The following is an 18,654-nucleotide window of genomic DNA, read 5'->3' as shown; positions in this document are numbered from 1 at the left end:
GGGGGTGTTGGGGGGGGGGGGGGGAGGGTGAAGTCAGGGAAAGCTTATTTTTCCCTGCAGTTGAGGAAGTGCTGCCCACATGTTCAATGGGGGCCTGTATACATGCACAGCCACCCCCATTTTGACACACCTCTCCTCACTCATGCACACAGGACACACTGACATACTGAACCTCAGCTTCCATCCCAAGTGTCCTATAAAACCTTTTCATTCACTTCCACTGAAAACTTGAAGTTTTTCATTCCTTCTGGGTCTTAACAGCTGTTGACAGTATTGATGCCTTTATTCACTGGGATCTCAGCTTTGTTACAATCATTCCCCTGGCATCTTGCTCATTATTCCATAAACAAAGCGGTGTCTATATAAAGACGTTGCCAAGCTCCTAAATGCATTAGCGTGCTCACTTCTCTAACTCTGTGACAGACTGATGTATTGCTTCACTAAAGCTACGCATGGAGAGGGGGAAAAAAATCAAACCACAACTCTCTGAATCAGCCTTGCAATATTGGCCTTCAAGCTGCACGGAAAATGAACTCGGGCACAAATTACTGCAAAAAGCCTCCTTTAGGAAGGTTCTCACAGGCTTCACAATCCAATTTTGGGCTTTAATTAACTACATATTAAAACCCAAGCTGTTAAATGTAGGCTGCAACCAAAACTACTGCAGTTAAAGGCTCAGCAGCTCTAGACTGCTTTGACCTCAACTTACTGCACTCGTTGCTAGGAAGGGCCCTAAACCAAAGCAGTCCTGTAAGCACATACTTAAGAGTTGTGCGGAATAAGGGCCATGATGCCAGGCTTGCTACAGAGCTCTGGCAATTGATTTGAACCCTGGTGCATCCCCTGGCATGTCCACACTTGCACAACTGTAGCCAAAATAAGCCCAGTCTGCCCACCTAAGGCCAGACCAAAAGTGAACACATGCAACACTGCAACTCCCCTTTGCTAAAATCAAAGGCAACAAGAAAGGTGAAATGTTTGGATTTCCACCAGGGACCAAACTCAAATTTTTAGATGTTTGTTTCCCAATGGATTTTTTTCCAAAGGTATTTGTATATCTTGTTGGGAAGGGCAGCATATCAAATAAATAAATGCACACGCGCGCGCGCGCGCGCACACACACACACACACACACACAAAGAGAGAGAGATCATCTTAAGATGTCCACAACAAAGACATTTTGGAATATAAATTTAAAACAGTAACTATTCAGGAATAACTCCATGAGTAGGAACTCTTATTCCACAATAAATTTGTCTTTATCTGGTTCATCTAAATTCAGTGGTGCTCAACCTTTTTCCCCAGTGGGCGGGATGGTCAGTGCCTGGTCCCTCCATGAGTCACATCAGGTCCATGGCCCTGATCTGGTGCCTGGGGTGGGACCAGCAGGGTCCCATCAGCACAGGGAAGGGGTGCTTGGGACCAACCTGGTCTCATGAGGGGGAAGGGGCTTGGCATAGCCCCAATCCAGCCCTGGAGTTGGAAGGGGGCATGGCCTGGCCCTAATTTAGTTGTGAAGGGGGAAGGGGGCACAGCTTGGCCCCAATTCAGTTGTGCAGGGAGAAGGGGACATGGCTTGGCCCTGATGATTTAGCTGTGCAGGGAGAAGGGGGCCTGGCCCAGCCCCATCTGGTTGTGCAGGGGGAGAGGGCACGGGAATTTGGCAGTTGGGGAGGGTGGCAATATTAATGGCCACTGGTCCCCTGCTGCCAAATTTCCTGACTCATGGGGAGCCACACAGGCCAGATGCTGTGGCTCCACGGGCTGCATTTGGTCCATGGGCTGGAGGTTGAGCACCTGTCTTAATCCATTCCCAGAGTGGACTAAATTAATTCAGAAAAACAGGCCCACATATTCCAGAGTAAGAGTCCTTACACTCCAGGGAATTACACAATTATGTGCCCATGTAATTTTGCACGTAAAATGTATGACCGCACATAATTGCATATTATCGCATAATTCCCCAGGGTGTAGTTGGTGAGAGAGATGGGAAGCTCCTGCCTGCAGGAGAATGGGGATGGGGATGGAGGTATGTGTGTGGTTTGTGGGTAGCTGTGAGCCCCCTCGCCACACCCCACCCTACCCCATAGTACGCATCCTCCATCATCGGCAGCAGCGCTCCTGGCCAGGGCAGGCAGAGCCCCTGGCAGCACGTGGGTGCAGCTGAGTACCTGGGGCTGCATGTGGTTCCCACCTGCAGTGTCATGAGCCCCATGTGCTGGCACAGAACCAGCCCAGTCTGGCCTGAAGGCGACTGCCAGTAGGCTGAACTGGGCTGGCTCCATGGCACCCTGTGTAGCCCTCAGGATTTGCCAGAGCTGCACTGCCAGGGGTCTGCCAGCTGAGGCCAAGAGCACCCTGAGGGTCTGTTGGCACCAGGAGCTGTGCCAAGGCGGGCATGTGGCAGCAGGAGCTGTGCTCAGGGGGGTACGTGTGGTGGCAGGAGCTGTCCTGGGTGGGGTGCGTGGCGGAGGGAGGCTGTGAATGGGGGAAGCGTGTGGTGGTGAGGCTGTGCACAGAGGGGAGCATGTGGCAGGGGAGACCACCCCCACCCACAAACCACACACACTCCCATACCCACACATCCCCACAACCCCCTCCAAACCTTCATGAGCCCCACACACACTCACACCTTCAAATCCCACCACACACCCAACACAAACCTCCCCACACAAGTACCTAAAGAAGGTTCAAATAGTGTTATATTTAGTTTAATTTGTAAAAAAAAAATTGTGCATAATTTTGAATTTTTCTGCGCACAATTCCCTGGAGTGTAATTCCTGACACACTGGGTCCATCTACACAAGACACTGCATTGCTGTTGCAACAAGCTACAATGACTTAGCTTATTGCTACGGCAACATAGCATCAGCGGGCACTAACTGTGATGCTGAGGCTACTGCACAGTAGCTTGTTGCTACTGCGTAGTAGGGTTGGAAATGACCCATGTGTCGCCGGGACTGCGCAGGAACGGCGGTTACTGCACATTTAGTACTTGCGCATGGTGTAGACATGCCGACTGAATTATTTCAGCAAACTATGCAAAGACAAGCCCTTGGATGTCAAAACTTCACCTTCAAATCAGAATGTGCAAGTTCTCAGGAAAACTTGTGAAAATGTGACAGAGGTCCTGACAGAGACTGTCAGCTGCATTCAGCTGTGTCATCTCCTTCTGTACAACTCTATAGGATGCAGCATGGCAGTTCTAAAACTTAGCTGGGTTAGTGGGTCAGCCCAGCCTTGTGGAAGGATCCTATGGAAGGTAATGGAAAATAACAGCCTTTCTCCAGAGAGGCTAAAGAGAAGTCTACTTCTACTGTGCCAGATTCCAGCATAACTTAAAGGAAAGGCTCCCATTACCTATAACATTCTGTAGGTTAAAATTATTTCTGCAGAACCCAAGTGTCTTCATCCCAATTAAAAAAGCTTTTCCATACAAACAGCTGGGTTAAGTACACGGGGAAAGCAAAATATTTGTTTAGCAATTCTGACCACACTTACTGGTCATGGATGTGTGCACAGTACACGTGTGTTGGCTACAGATCATCACTGAAAGAAATAATTATGCCTTCTTGCCCTGTTTAAATCATTATTTGCCTGGCTTGCATTCATGCCACTTAGCACAGAATTAGAGGGTGGGAAAGACTTCCAGGGTCATTTAGTCCAATCCCCTGCACAGCTGCTGAATTTCCTGTTGCTACAGCAATTAGATGTTCCTAAAATACATGTTTGAAGGAAATGCCTAAGTACATACATAAGAACTGCTATTTACTGGGTCAGGCCATAGGTCCATCTTGCCGTGTGTCACACAGTGGCAGAGAACGGATGCTGTAAGGGACAGTGAACTGGGTATGACCAGGGTTGTCTCCAGTGTTCCTCTCTCACTTGCAGCCTCCAGCATTTAAGGTCTAGGGAGTTCTGATTCAGAGGCAGTGCCCCTTGCTCCCATGCTCAATCTCCTTCCTAAACTGAATAGTCTTGGCCTCTTTAGTCTCTTGTCTTATGGAAGCCTCTCTATGCCACTGATCATCCTTGTTGCCCTTCTCTTGGTCTTGTATATCTTTTTTGAGGTGTGGGGACCAGAACTGAGCACAGTATTCAAGGTGTGGATTTATAAAGGGGCATCATGGATTCTGGTTTTCTCTGATTTAAAAAAAATCACCAGTTTTCAGTTGAAAAAAAGTAACTCCAAATCCACATTTTTTCTGTGATTTAAATGAAACTATATATATATATATATATATATATATATAGTGATGTTTCATTTTAATCACGGAAAAATGTGGATTTAGGGTTACTATTTTTAACCGAAAATTGGCATTTTTTTTAAATCCAAGAAAACCAGGATTCCTGGGCAAAATTATGCTTTCTGTTTTGTTTACAATTCCTTCTTAATAATCCCTAAAATTCTGTTTGCCTTTTTGACAACTGCTGAGCACTGAGCTGATGTTTTTAGCGAACTGTCCACAGCGACTCCCAGATCTCTTTCCTGTGCGGTAACAGCTAACGTAGAACCCATCATATTTGCAATTGGTATTTTTGCAATTCCAACACTCAACCTGACACCAACAGCAACACCTCAAGGCACTCTCCACCATTCAACAAGCAGGGACCATGCTGTCTGCACTTTTCCTTGACCACAAAGAACCTCTACTCATATACAATGCCCCCCAGAAAGTAGGTCTCAAGCAAACATGAGGCATGAAGCCCCATAACAGCACTAGTTAGCCCCCTTCCACAGACTATTTACAAGACCTAGCCCTATTTGATGGGGTATGACAGATGCAACTTAGGAGTCTAAATGAATACACTCCCAATTCCTGCCCTTGACACAAAGGCACTGTGGCATTAGGCCAGCATGTAAGATCTGAATACCACAATCAAAAGAGCTCCCCCAGCAAGCCATGGCTACAGTTTGCGTCAAAGCAAGCAGCTGGGCAAACCAGATCAAATAGGATGAAAAATTAACGGGACGACTTGCACACTAACGAAAACAGGATCAGCTGCTCCCAGCAAATTAATCATTCTCGCATTCTGGAAGACTCAACTGTCAGAGGAGTGGTTTGGTGCAGAGCTAATAGGGCACCCCGTGAACTGGTGCCGTTGGTTTTTTCAAGCACTTGCTGAAGTTTAATACTGAAATTACCATAATTACTTAACACTAACCAGGCTGATCAGCTTACGAATGAAGAAAAATGGATGAATCAATGTGACGCCGGGAGCCTGAAACAAAGACCTCAGGAGTTTTGTTACCCTTTCAGGAAAGGCTATGGTCAAACTTCGCACTTTACTGAGCTGAACGGGAAGGTGAGAGGTGCCGGTGTGTCTCTATTAGACAAGCCAACTCTCTCAAGCCAATTCCTAGCAGATAAATGCTGCAGGACAGAAAACCAACCCCTCTGCTCAGGGTACAGATTTGATCATAGACGGAGGGAGAAAATATTATTTGTGGGGGCTGAGTGCACACGTCAGCACGAGAACTACAACTCCTACCGTATTCTGTGCAGTGCGACAAATACATAGTTAACTTCTTCTTCCTCAGCCACGCAGAGCTGAGTGCACACGGGGCGCTGGCCTGGCTGCATGCTGAGTGGCACCGTGGTGCTGCTGCTGTCACCAGCTGCTGCAAAATTAGTTTGGGGGGTAGGGGGATAAGCCCCCCCAGCCCTGGCCTTCCACCACCTATAGATTTGATCCAACCCTCTAGGGCAATGGTTCCCAATCTCTTGGGGGCCATGAACCCCTTCTGGACTTGTGACCCAAATGGTTGGCTTACAACTGCTCCCAGCCTCTCTCAAGTGTTAGCAGCCCAAATGAGATCATTACCCTATTCTGGAAAAACATTTAGATGGTAGTGGGATGCCTAGAAGTGCCAGAGCCACAGCCCTGAAGGTCTAATGACTCTCTGAAGGGCCCAATTAAAGAGAGGTGGTGGAATAAGAATGCTTAGAAATACAATAGCCCTTGACAGCCCCCTTATTCAAGCACCTGGGCAAGAGAGAAAAGGGATTTATCCCCTTCCACTTCACTTCAATCCTAATAAAATATAACTAGAGCCTATACACCAAACTGCAGCCTAGCCATTCCTAGATTTAGCTGGAAGTGGGCAATCTGCAAGGCATACTCCCAAACATTGTATGCACACACCAAAGATTTAGGTGTTTGTTCAGATAGGCATGGTCTCAAATACTCAGTTGCTGGCAGTTTCTCCATTCTGCTAAGAATACAGACATAGAAGAAAATCTGGATAAAACAGAGGTTTAGGACAGTAGAAAGAATTGCAGAAGTCATTCAGTTTGCAGCTACAACTCCTGCCTTGGATGTATATGCCTTGTCAGTCTCCTGCACATTAAGAAACAGGCAGAGATGTGTTTCCTAGATATGTCACCCAAAAGCAACCGTCTCTCAGCATTTTTGATAGACCAAGTGCTCTGTCAATACCAGGTGGGATCTTAGATCTGCAGCCAACTACCTATGAGAAGCTGCAGGGAAATAAAGTTTGTTCTATCTCAGGCTCACTCAAATAAGACAAATGTGCATGGATTTTTTTATTTCCAAGGCACAATTAACAACAAAGAGCGATGCTCTGTACTGCTGTCATGCTCCAAGATCACCAGATACTTAATAGAGATTAGTGGAGCTAAGCTGGACATAAGGAAAAATTTCTTTACTGTCCAAGCCCCCATGGTCTGGAATAGCCTGCCATTGAAGGTGGTTCAAGCACCCACATTGAACACCTTCAAGAGTAAATTGGATGCTTATCTTGCTGGGATTCTATGACCCCAGCTGACTTCCTGCCCTTTGGGCAGGGGACTGGACTCAATGATCTTCTGAGGTCCCTTCCAGCCCTAATGTCTATGAAATCTCATGGAAAGAACACAGGCTAGCCTTATTATTCTCATTCACAGGTTGAGATACTGATGCAGACTGACTGAGGTGCAGTCATATAGGCCAGCTGGCTGTCACAGCCTCAAGAACTGGAACCCCAACTCTGACACTCCATTTTGCAGCATACATGTGAACAACCTTTGTTCCCAGGAGAAACTGTATATAGCTAAGAGAGGAGATATAAAGAAATCACACTGAATCCCTTTGCAATAACTTCTCAGTTAAGGACCTAGTGATTGGCTCCTGGGTTAGACTTCTATTTCATGGTAGAGTAACAACACTGCTCTGAAATCTCACCCAACAATGCCACCAGCTACGTATAATGCAGCTGTGTGCTTCTTGTCAAGGTGACCCTTTCGTGCGTATAAGCAAAGCGCACACTGTTGCTCAAAGGCTTCACTTCTCCATAAGCAATGCTTATACAGCTTAACATCCAATGTCTGCGGTCATTTCAAAGCACAGTAACAGACTGTTTGAGAATAACTCCTCATACCTCTTAAAGTCAGATGGTGAGAAGTAAAGGGCATTACTTAAATATCTGGTGAATAGCCAGGGATACTCCAGGTCAGCCAGACCTCCTAGATGCAATGTAGGTACCTCCAGCTTGTTTTGCAGAAGGACAGACTACATGATAAAATGAATGCAGTTGGTCTCAAAGCTTAGACTCTGAAAAGACTAGTCTGATTAGTCTAGTTACTAAGAAGTCAAGTCAACAGACTGGATTCTCTGGTATCAGTGCTCAGCAAGTATAGAACATGAGCAAATCAACATGACAGCATCTGACCAGCTGCCCTCACCTGGCTCTAGTGTAAATGAGGACATGATGCAGAGTTCAGCACCAAAAGTTCAAGAAACCAGAGTTCCAAAAAAGCCTGGGAGAGCCAGGGCCCAAAGTCCATGCAATTCAACAGGGTTTGGGGAGAGTTACTTCAGAGGCACAAATGGCTGAGACATGCCCCAACTCCCATCAACTCTTAGTGACAGACCTTGTTATCATTTATCCCTTTCAAAGATTCCCTGTGGGTGTCTCTCTCACCCTCCTTTGAAAAGCCCAGCTTTGCAGATAACAGTAATAGAACAGCATAGGATGCATCCCTTGAATAATGGGATACACTATACACTACTCAGAGAAAAGGTTTTCTAGGATTTAGCTTCTGGTGGCCTTTTTCTGTAGCAGCAAGAACCAACTTACCGTCAATTCCCAGGGCCTCCTGCTTCTTGTTTTCCAGACATGGTTCAAACTGATTGATGATTTCCAGGCAGTGCTCCTTGGTCACGTTAGTCATCTAGAGAGCAAACAACAATGAAAGGAGAACATTTAATTAACTAAAAAAGCAGACCTTTTCTTACCTAGTTTTCTTCTTTGAATAGAGTTCAGCAACTGGCTGGATTTTCACATTAGCATCAGGATTTTACAACTGACTAGCGAGATTCTCACTCCTGCCACTCAGTGTCAAGTCAGATGAGAAATCGGGCTGCATAGTGAAAAGTTACTGTCCCTTTGGCAGCTGTCTGATCACAGCCAATAAAATACGGAGCCTGATTTCTGGTTTTTAGGTCAAATGTCCTTGGTAGTTAAGCCCATAGGACATCCAAATAGCACATGCTTTGTTATGGACCAATGGAGTCTTTAAGTGGTAGGATTACATGATTTGCATTGTCAAAATGTTTTCACTTTGGAGGAAAGCAACAAAATGGAGCTCCTGGACACAGAGGAAAGAAGAATGGGTTATAATTAGCAAGGTTTCAGAAGGTCAGGAGATTACTGGAAGCATTTCGATGAAGCCTTGCTTTGATCAATGACAGGACTGTATTCTCGTCCACAGGAAAGCTGAGATACTGGCACTAAAAATTAGGTCACTCCTGGTGAGCTCCAACTACATTAAAAAAGTGATACAGCCCTGTAAGTGCCCTAACCCAGTACAAATCAGTATTCTCTGCCTGGGGTAAATTATCTCATCAAAAGAAAGGGGTAACTACACTCCTGTGAGAAGGTCATCTGCCTGTAGCTCTAGTCAGATGTCACCCGGCACTTGTACTTTGCTTGGTGCAGCCAGGCTATTATTACCAGCTCCCCCACCAAAGCCCTGTAACAGCATCTATTGCTACAGATACTCAGGGAGACCCGTCTGTTTGTATGCTCCAGACAGCAGTGTAATCCACACCAGTGTAAATCTGCCATGTGTACGCTGCCTTCCAGAAGAGGGTGCCCCACTTAAACCAAACAAGAGATAAGTATGGGTAGTTGTTTCTGGCTGGCTTTGGAAGAAAGAGCCCTCAAAATCACACCATAAAAGGCCATTCTGGCCCATTCTCATTTCAGCTATGATCAGCAAATGCTGGGCTTTTCCTGGGGAATCTAGTTTTCACACGATTTCTAGTCCTGTCCCAATGCTGCAGCAGATCTCTCTCTCACTGCTGCTAATGCCGATACATTCATTTGTTCCATTTTTATTGACAAGCCTCAGGCCTACGGCATGGATACCCGCTCGCTCTATCCATATCACATTAAAGAAGGCAGCGTCAGCCACGGGAGTTAGCCTGGGGAGCCATGTGTTGTCTGTGCCTGTGATTAGCTGCTGATTGAGTCCTGTGGCTGGAGTTCATTTTCTTCATTCAGCACTGGGAGAATCAATAGCCCAGTGAAATGGAAACACATCCCCACACATGGAAAAGCACAGTGAGCACAGAGGGAATGGACAGTTATTTATTCACTTTGTCGGATACTCAGGGGACTCCGAACGAGAATCATAAACAGGGGAGTGCTGGCATTTGAAGGTTCAGTGCCCCATTGTGTGATTCCTGTCATTCCATTCACATGGGGTCTCTGCTCCTTGAGACTGCTCTCCATTCACAATGTGTATTTTAGATGATTTGGAGCTTGTCTAAAGAGTGAGAAACCAGCTTCATTCACTGCTGCCCCCAGTAGCCAAGGTGATTACTTAAGTTAGCAGGTGGCTGTTTGCACCAAGGCTTGTCTAGTTGAGCTGTGATGTTGGAGCGGGAACAAAATGTGTGTATGCATGCATGTACCACCACATGTAGTGAGGAGGCTAATTCTTTTGTACTGCTAGAACATAAAGGACACTTTGCAGCAAGATCTGTTAAGTTCCCTTTTCATGAGTCTGCAAGAGCCATTGGGAAATAGAGCCTGCATTTTCAATGTGTGGCAGGGATGGATGGATACAAATGACTAATGTGCATAAGTATGCAAACCTTGGTGTTTAGCTCTTGTAGCACAAGGAATAGAATCATTAATTCTTTTGTACATAGCAGCTAGTACAACGGAAAACAGGAGATTAGTTCGCTGCTGTTCAATTGATAGCATATAAATAACTATGGAGATGGTGTCTAGGTGAAATTCAATATTTGATTAATAAAGTTTATAGAGCTAGGAGTTTGTCTCTGAAGAGCTCGGAAATGTCTTAGGTTTTTATGAGCAGCATTAGGTGTAATGTTTGCTATTAGCTATTGGCTGAGAATAAATCTCTGTGTATAATAGAGAACCATTTGGTTTGTTGGGCCATAAACCCTTCATCTGTTTCAAATCAGTGATACAGACAAAACAGTTTGTGCTTTGTATGACTCCATTATACTAATAAAATATTAAGTGCTGAAGCTGCCTAATAACATTTAGTCCTTTCCATCTTCAAAGTGATGTCCAAGCTGTTAATTAATCCTTTCAACACCCTGGGAAGCCTTACCACCACCCCTCCCCCCTGCCCCTCCCATACAGGCCGAGAAACTGGGGCAGGCAGGGTAATTCAGAGACTTGCCCAAGGGCTACACAGCAAGTCAAAGACAGAGCTTAAATCAGTATTAGACTGCCTGATACTGGAAAAGCCCACTATGTCCATGTAGCTAGATGTCAGATGCCGATCTCTTTTTTGTAAGGGAAAGAAACACAATAAAAGGAAGCCACAGGGACAATGATGGGGGAACAGAGAAGAAATAGGGAGATTCCAGGAACAATTCATGTAAGCCAGAAGTAGCATCAACAGCAAGAATAAAATCCAGTGGTTTATGCCAGTATCATCCAATTGTCTGAGAGAGCCACGTGACCACATGTAAGTACCTATTCAATTTCTAAGTCTACCTCTGAAATGCTCTTGCCTTGTAAAAAAATTAATTCATGCCCAACAGGAAAAAAACTGCATAGTAGTCACAGCCACATGGGCTGAGATCAGAAATCTTACAAGGAGACCTGCTTATCAGACTAACTTTTCTGAGGATTCTCTTCAAATGTAAAACCCATCAGCTCAGGACACAGTGCGTATTCAACAGGTACCAAGACCATTATTTTATTACATAACAGCAAAGCAGCTGATAAACTGCAAAGCACTCCTTAAGTGGCAATTGCTCAGTTAACATTATAGAGTCAGAAATGCAAAAACAATCTTTATTCATTCAAAGGGTCATTACAATTAGGAACTCTCACTTTCATGGCCTGCATCACTAGGACACATGAAGTTTGTCTCGACTGGAAAGTGTCTGATTATGGAAGGCTGCTGGCTAGAAAAGGAGTAGGTAACTCAGGATGCATTTGCAGTAGTGTGAGTGAAACAACTTTATGGTATATTCTCATCCTCTGCCTGGTTCCTTCTAGTTCTGTTTATCCTTCTGTTCCACAAGCACTTCATTCAAATAATATGTTACTGGAACAAGCTTTGGACCAGGCAGAAGGCAAGCTTTAAGGACTGCTTGAATCATTTCCCTCTGCCAATAAAAGTAATGTCCAAGCTCTGCTGTGAATAAGCAGCCTAAGAAAAGAGGCTCCATTTAAAACTCACAACCCCCAAATCCTCTGATGCCAGCAGAATAAGCTATGCACAGTGATATGCCCCTCCAGGGTTGGCGGGGTTTGCAATTCACAACCATTAAGGATTCTGCATAACAAGTTCCCTCCGCTAACTGGTTGATTATTCTAATTGTCACTAGTGCTGTGAAGGAAGAGAAGAGTCAGTGCTCCCCTGACTCCAGCCTACCTTTTGTTCGATCTCAAGGAAGCGCTTCAGATCCTCTGTGTCCAGGTAGTCCTTGTGGTTGCTATAGGTAAGCATGAGTAGGTACAGGTCACGCCGTGTCGACATCATCTTGTAGAAGGCACAGAACTCATCAAAGCCCAATGTGCCCTGGTTATCATCTGTGTCAGCCTCCTGCAGTACATAAGAGCAAGGCATTGAGATGCCTCCATTTCCCAAAAAGGACACATACATCTGAATAAAGCTCAGTTTTTTAAAGACAAAAGTAGCTTACTGTTGGGCTGCTGTTTGCCCTGCAGCTTGGCACCTGGTCTGATTCACCAGGCTGGTACTGCAGCATGAGCAGCTCACAGGAATTTCCTCAACCAGCTTCTCTTTCAGCTGACACAGATGGGAGCACTGGTGCATGCTCCAAGAGCTCTTTTCCAGCTGCAGCATTGCCCAACAAGCCCTCCCCATGCCCCATCTGAAAGGCTTCCTTCACCTATGGAAACATGGCAGGACACTATTTCAAGAAGGACAGGGGAGAAGTCACACAGGTGTCCAAGGGAAAGGGGCCATTAATAGTTTCCTGTGCAGGCAATCCAAATGAGTTTCTGTCTGTGGCTTGGGGGCACCTCAGTATAAACTCCAAGGTCACATGTAAAGTGTACTAATTTATTACCATTTGATGCAGAGAGAAAAAAAAGAAGAAAACTACAGCGCTCTCTGGCACTCAACCCATAAACATACATACATTTTAATGGTTCTCCTCTCCTGTGGCCAACTACAGCAGCCGACAAAGCACAGGACCCCAAATGTACCAGTCAATACCCTTCATTCACTGCCTGCACACAATGGAGATGGACTTTCTCCAAACCAGTTTTGTTAAATTCAGGCAACAATGGCCCACAGTAGAAAAGCTTATTATTGGAGGGCTGATGAGCACCTGAAGCACCACCAATTATACATGCCTGTGACCAGGCGGCCAGTGGGCCATGAACTTTATTACCTATAGTGCAGTAGTGCTTAAATATCTTTTATTGAACTTTATTACCTGTAGTGCAGTAGTGCCTTGCATGAGACCTGGGATACACCAAGCTGAACAAACACATGGTCCCTGCCCCAATCCAAACAGGCAGGGCAAAGGCTGAACAGGAAGAACCACCATCCTCATTTTACTGAGAGGAAAAGAAAACCTAAGAAATGCCCAAGGTCATGAACAATATACAGCAGAGTTGAGAATGCAGCCCAGATCCTCTGAGCTCTAGTCCAATGTCTTAACCACAGGATCTTCTTCTTCCTTGTAGCTGTGATCCAGGCCAGAATTGACTGAGACAGCAAGCCCTGTGTACCACCTATACCAGAGCTACAAATTAATGGCACTTTCCCGCCCCCTCCCCCAAGCAACATGCCTGAGTGTAGCCTAGTGAGATTATACACAGCAGCTGTGCCAAAAGTGCAGGGCTACAAGCAGAACAGAAAGCTCATTACCAGGAAGTACTCAGCACCATGGAGGGGTTCTGCAAGGGAATGAGCCCTTGTCCAGACAGTGCACTTTCATTCTGCATCCTTTCCCCATGTCCCACATTGTTAAAACACTAATTAAAAAGTAGTTATCTGGTGATTACACATGCATGGAGATACACAAATTCTAATATATCCCTTGAAACAAACTACCCACAAACAAACAGAAAATGACCCAGTTCTCCCATCCCATTATTCTCGATGGCTCTCTAATGTTTAAAATGGAACACTCACTGTGTTTCCTCCTTTATGATCCATTTACAATAGGGGGTTTCAGAGTTGAATGGTGTAAAAACCCAGTCCCTCATCATTACCATTATATCAGAGCCCACTGCCAATGCAATGCAAAAAAAGACAAAGAAATGTCAAATCAATTTGGATTAGCAGCATCACACTGCATCCTAATGGCAGCACAAGTTTATTAAGATTCACTTTTTGGCAATCATTGATCCACTGGCTTTGAATATGAAAATCTGATTCCATTTTCAATCTGATATCATGTAAGCCTCATGCTTCATTAGTGTTTCTGGGTGTTAACGACACACAGCTCCTGTGAAGCAACACTTTCTGATGTTCCCTGGAATAGGGATCACAAGATACTTTCATTTCTGGTCCTTGATCTTAATTGTCTTACTTAAAAAAAAAAAAATTGAAAGGAATAGCTTTTTGGAAAAACACATCTGAAACTAAAGGTAGATAACAACCTAAGAGAAAAATGGAGAATTAGAGAGAGACCAGGGGCTTGGTGCTTTAATTGTCGTTAATTATACACCTCTAGAATGTCTTTCATCAGACAGTCTTGAAAATGCTGCATAAGCATTAAGCCTCCCAAGAAATAGTTAGGTAGATAAACTGCTTAATAGATGGGAAACCTACAGGTGGGACACACGAGCCCCAGAGACTCCTGTGGAGGTCAGTGGAAGAACAAAGATCAGAACCCAAACTCCTAGCACTGTATCCCAGGCAAGACCTTTACTGATCCTCCGATTGATTTATTGGGTTGGGGTGGAGGAGGTTGAGAAGTAATTTGCACAAGTTGTCAAAGATTTTTAACAGGAAGGATTTTTGAACAGGAACAATACAGAACGGCAAAAGCTGGCTCTCCAGCTCTCAAGCCCATGATACACTACAAGTGTAAATTCAGCCACTTAGGCAGTGGTCAACCACATTTGCAACCATGCTAGGTACCTGGCCATTTAAGTACTCAGATTTGCACCTGCAACTAACAGCTGTCCTGAAGAAAATCATAATGAGAGCTTGTGGAGGAATGAAACTCCCCCCATTTAGACAAGACTTTTTAAGTGAACTTGGGTTCACGTGCTCTATATTATTTAGTTAGTCTATGAAGGCGTATCTACCCTGCCTTCTTTTTCAATATGGCCACTGATTTACACATCAATTAACAGAAACTAGCTGTGTACAGATCCCTCATATCCACTGGCTGAGCAAAGGGGAGATCTCCTACCACTAACCTAGTTTCAGAAGAAAGGCAAATCTAAAGAGTTTGGTAAGTCTGTGTTGGATGAAAAGAACATAATCAATTACTTAGGACAGCTGGGCTGAGGTACCTCAATGGCAGAGCCTTGAAAAAGACAATGACCCACCCTCCCTAATTCTGTAGAGTCTGGAGGCATTTATACACTTGCTTTGGGGGGGGTGGGGGGTGGAGGGCGCTGTAATTGAAGTACCCAGAGTATCATGTGTATCAGTGTCCCCACACTTCAGAATGGCAGTAGGGGTGCTTTAACTAAAGCTTGTTGAACGTCAAAACAGCCCCACTGCATGTGTATATGTGCCCTAAGAGGGCCCAAGAGCAGGAAAGAAAGTCCTTGAACATTAGACAATGTTCAGTATGCAACAAGATCTCTGTTTAATGAGCAGGGCTGCAACCTCCATGAGATAAAGCAGAGTAAGGTCAATGAAGTAGAATAAGATGACTCTGGGGGATAATAAAAAAATCCACCCATCCAGAACAGACAGCAACTCCTCAAGAGCAAAAATAATCCGAATGCAGCTCAGCAGTTCAGTCTGGAATCCACCCACCAAGACTGAAGTTTCAATTAAAGTTAAGTGATCATTATAAAGAGAAGAGAAGGAAAGAAAAATCATAAGGCTTAAGAGCCCCTCCAAGACCTGAGGGCTCAGATGTTTTGTCTAACATGTTATCTAATTGCTCCTAGGTGACATTTAGGGATGGGCTCTAGAGTCTATATTAAGTAATACATGGATATGATGTCAGGGGAAAGAGAAACCAACTGTTGAAAGGTTTGTAGTGTTGCTATTTTGAGCTGACTGACACATATCAGTGGCAGTTACTGGAGCACCAAGACTACTCTCTACCACAGAATAACTTAGTTTTGGAAAGCAGAAATATTTAGTAATTTGTCTGAGCTAAACAACTCACATTTAGAACCAAACCAAAATGTAGGGACATTCAGAATCTGAACACAGATCTGTATTTTGTTACATAAGCTATTATTCTCTCTCTCTTGACAGTTGCACACTTAAGTCTGCACTCATGTGCCAGCAAGGCTTTATTTTTTTGCAGCAGAAAACAGGGTCAATGGAAAAATACTCTTATTATGAAAGATCACAATCTCAGCCTAGTCAATGTCTCCTATTGTTTAGAATTCACCAAACATTTGAAGGAAGAAGACTGTTTAGGACACATTTAGTCCAGTGTCTTCAAACACAGCCAGAGAGACAAGTCAAGGCATATTAAAGATCACAACTCCATCCGTCTTGGTTTCAGGTTGAGAAAATGCCGCTGGGATCATGTGGCAGAGAACAGGCAGGATAATGCAATATCCAGCTAACTTTCACCTGTGTTGACTTTATGATGTGCTGATTCAGGCACTTCCCTTCATTAGCATTAATGTATCCATAATAGAGGATGAATAAAAAATAAGAAAGAAGTCTGCAGCCGGATGGGGATGGCAAGTTTAAATGGAGAATCAAAACTGTCAAATAATTGGCTTGACAATTATTGGTCAACTCACCACATCTACCCTCCAGAGAGGTACATCTGTACTTGTTTGATTAGTTATATCCACCTAGGTTTTACTGCTCATTTTAGAGCTAAGGTGTTATATTACCCAATCACAAGGTTGGTAGAACATTGTGGCAGGTGTAATGCCAAGGCAGCTGTGTTTTAGTGCTTTGCCAGCTGTAGGTATGTTCTTAGAGTAGTAACAATGAATGGGTGACAAATCTTCTGAGTGTCAGATGGTGAGAATGGAAAGTCATAACTTTTCAAATGAAACAGGCAACCTCTAAATGGCTTCCAAGAGGGGTTCCTCCCACATTCTCCACTCTGGGTTGCGACTGGCTGGCAGCAGATCACTTCGCACATCTTTGCTATCAAGACAAGGCTCTTTGGGTGAATCTGATATCTTTTATTAGACCAACTTAAATAGTTGGAAAACAATTATTAAGCAAGCTTTTGGGTTCAAAAACCCTTCGTCACGCTAAGGAAGTTTCAGCAATTGGTGTGTGCTCTTCCTGGATGGAATGAAAAGTAAAGAAAAAATCTTTGATAGCACATCTTTGCTATAATACATTTAAGTTCATTACAGATCAGAGACTGAAAGTGACAGGCTTCCTGGACAACCCAGAGCACACTTCTCCCTCCATTCTCCTGGCCTGATGTCAAGATAGCTACGATTTTATCATACAGCTGGAAATTCCTGGCTGCAAATAAGCAATCAGGACCAAGGACAGAGACACCAAACAGCTACTGAGGCATCCTAGTGCAAATACCAATTCACACCAAATTTACAAGAGCACAGTGAGACTGAAAGCCTTAGTTTGCCCATGGCACCCAGCCTTATGTGAAGAGAAAAGCACACTAAACTGTTAGGTATCACCAATGGAGATATCTGATGTGCTTCCTATTTTCTTCTCACTTTCCAAAGAGCACCCTCCCCCCACTTTCTTTTCCTGGACTTCAGGTTTCTCTTTGGCATTCTGATATAATACAGACACTAGGTTTAGTAAAGTCTCCACTACAGCTAAAGATTCCAGGTAAAAATTTGGACCAGAAGTGGCTATTAGAATTCAGAGCCAATCAATTCAGACATGTAACATTTTTTAAAGGAGTCCAAGGCAGAAATACTAATGTATTTGCGGTCAGAAGCTTGCTAATAACAAAATTGCATTCATCTTTCCTCCAGAATGAAAAAAAAAAGAACCACACACAGAGTGTAGTCATTTTCCTTTTAAAATAAAGGCCTGGGTTGAATTAAACTACATTACTTTAAAAAACACCTCCAACAGGCTTTCGTCTGCATTGGTAAAGGGATACTAATTAGAAAAAATAAACTCAAGGGTAAGGGCCTTCAGATCCGATGTATGATGTACGTTAGTTTTAACAACATTCTGTTTAGCTATTTCATTAGTCAAGACAGAGATCTGTGCTTTGATTAGGCAATTCAAAGCTGCGTAGTATCAGGCGTTTAAGATCACAGAAAGCAATTACATCTGCAATTCAGACCAGCCCGGTTTCATTTATATACTGCATATGAAAAAGAAAATCCATTTTTCCCTATTAACAGGCTTTCTGAAGTGCCTGCTGTATATAATTATTGGCATTCATTAGAAAGTATTAAAACAAGAAACTTGCATGTGATTAGTAGAAATTTATACTCTGGTCACAGAAGTTATATAGATTCTACCAATTGTCTCCCATCAATTGTAATGCTTGACTCTAAAAAGACTTGCTTTAATCCACTAACTTTAATGACTTTTTAAATTTAGTTCATCATCAGGCTACATCCCTCAGCCTGATATGTGCTGGCATTGCAAAAATACAGAGAAGAAATAGCAAGTAAGCAAGTTATTAAAGTGTTCTACCTGCACAGAGGAACCGATTGCTCCACGCCAACCAAGAGGCCTCATTACTGCTTAGTGCCCATGATGAAAAGACTGGGTCCTCCGTGGAGCAGAGAGGAATGGTGTGCAGGGGCTAATAATAACAGCATCAGCAGATTGGAGTGTCTCCAATTTTGGCACATGTTAATATATAAAAATTACCTTCCCATCCCTATGGGAAAGCAAAGTCTTTGTACTCCATGGCTTTTGATAAGGGCCCCTCCTGCTGTGCTGGGCCCTCTTATACATTTGCTGTTTCTCTACACAGTTTGCTAAAGCTTCTCATCCTGAAATTTGCCCCAAAGCTGAAATAAATGCAATGAAATATAAAAAATGGGTGAAAGCTGGGGTTACCAAGGTGTAGGAGTATTGGGGGGGGGGGGGGAACAGGGGGGTGGGCACCAGGGTA

At 44.1% G+C, this 18,654-nt stretch overlaps 1 protein-coding gene across 6 annotated transcripts in view; it reads right to left on the bottom strand.

The window, feature by feature from the left end:
* The window catches only part of PLCH2 (phospholipase C eta 2), a 357,736-nt gene that overhangs the window by 63,537 nt on the left and 275,545 nt on the right, over positions 1 to 18,654 (bottom strand). For 5 of the 6 annotated variants that reach the window (XM_025211808.1, XM_025211818.1, XM_025211829.1 and 2 more), the window contains 2 exons: positions 11,874 to 12,044; positions 8,081 to 8,174 (listed from right to left, as the gene is read on the bottom strand). In XM_025211808.1, the coding sequence (XP_025067593.1) occupies positions 8,081 to 8,174; positions 11,874 to 12,044 (265 nt within the window). Of the gene's footprint in view, positions 1 to 8,080; positions 8,175 to 11,873; positions 12,045 to 12,144; positions 12,286 to 18,654 lie in introns of those variants that run through there. The other variant, XM_025211838.1, reaches the window with a different exon arrangement.

The sequence above is a fragment of the Alligator sinensis genome, unplaced genomic scaffold, assembly GCF_000455745.1.
Source record: "Alligator sinensis unplaced genomic scaffold, ASM45574v1 scaffold366_1, whole genome shotgun sequence".
Lineage (NCBI taxonomy): Eukaryota > Metazoa > Chordata > Crocodylia > Alligatoridae > Alligator > Alligator sinensis.
The sequence above is the reverse complement of the archived record's forward strand: the minus strand, read 5'-3'. Positions and strand labels throughout refer to the sequence as shown.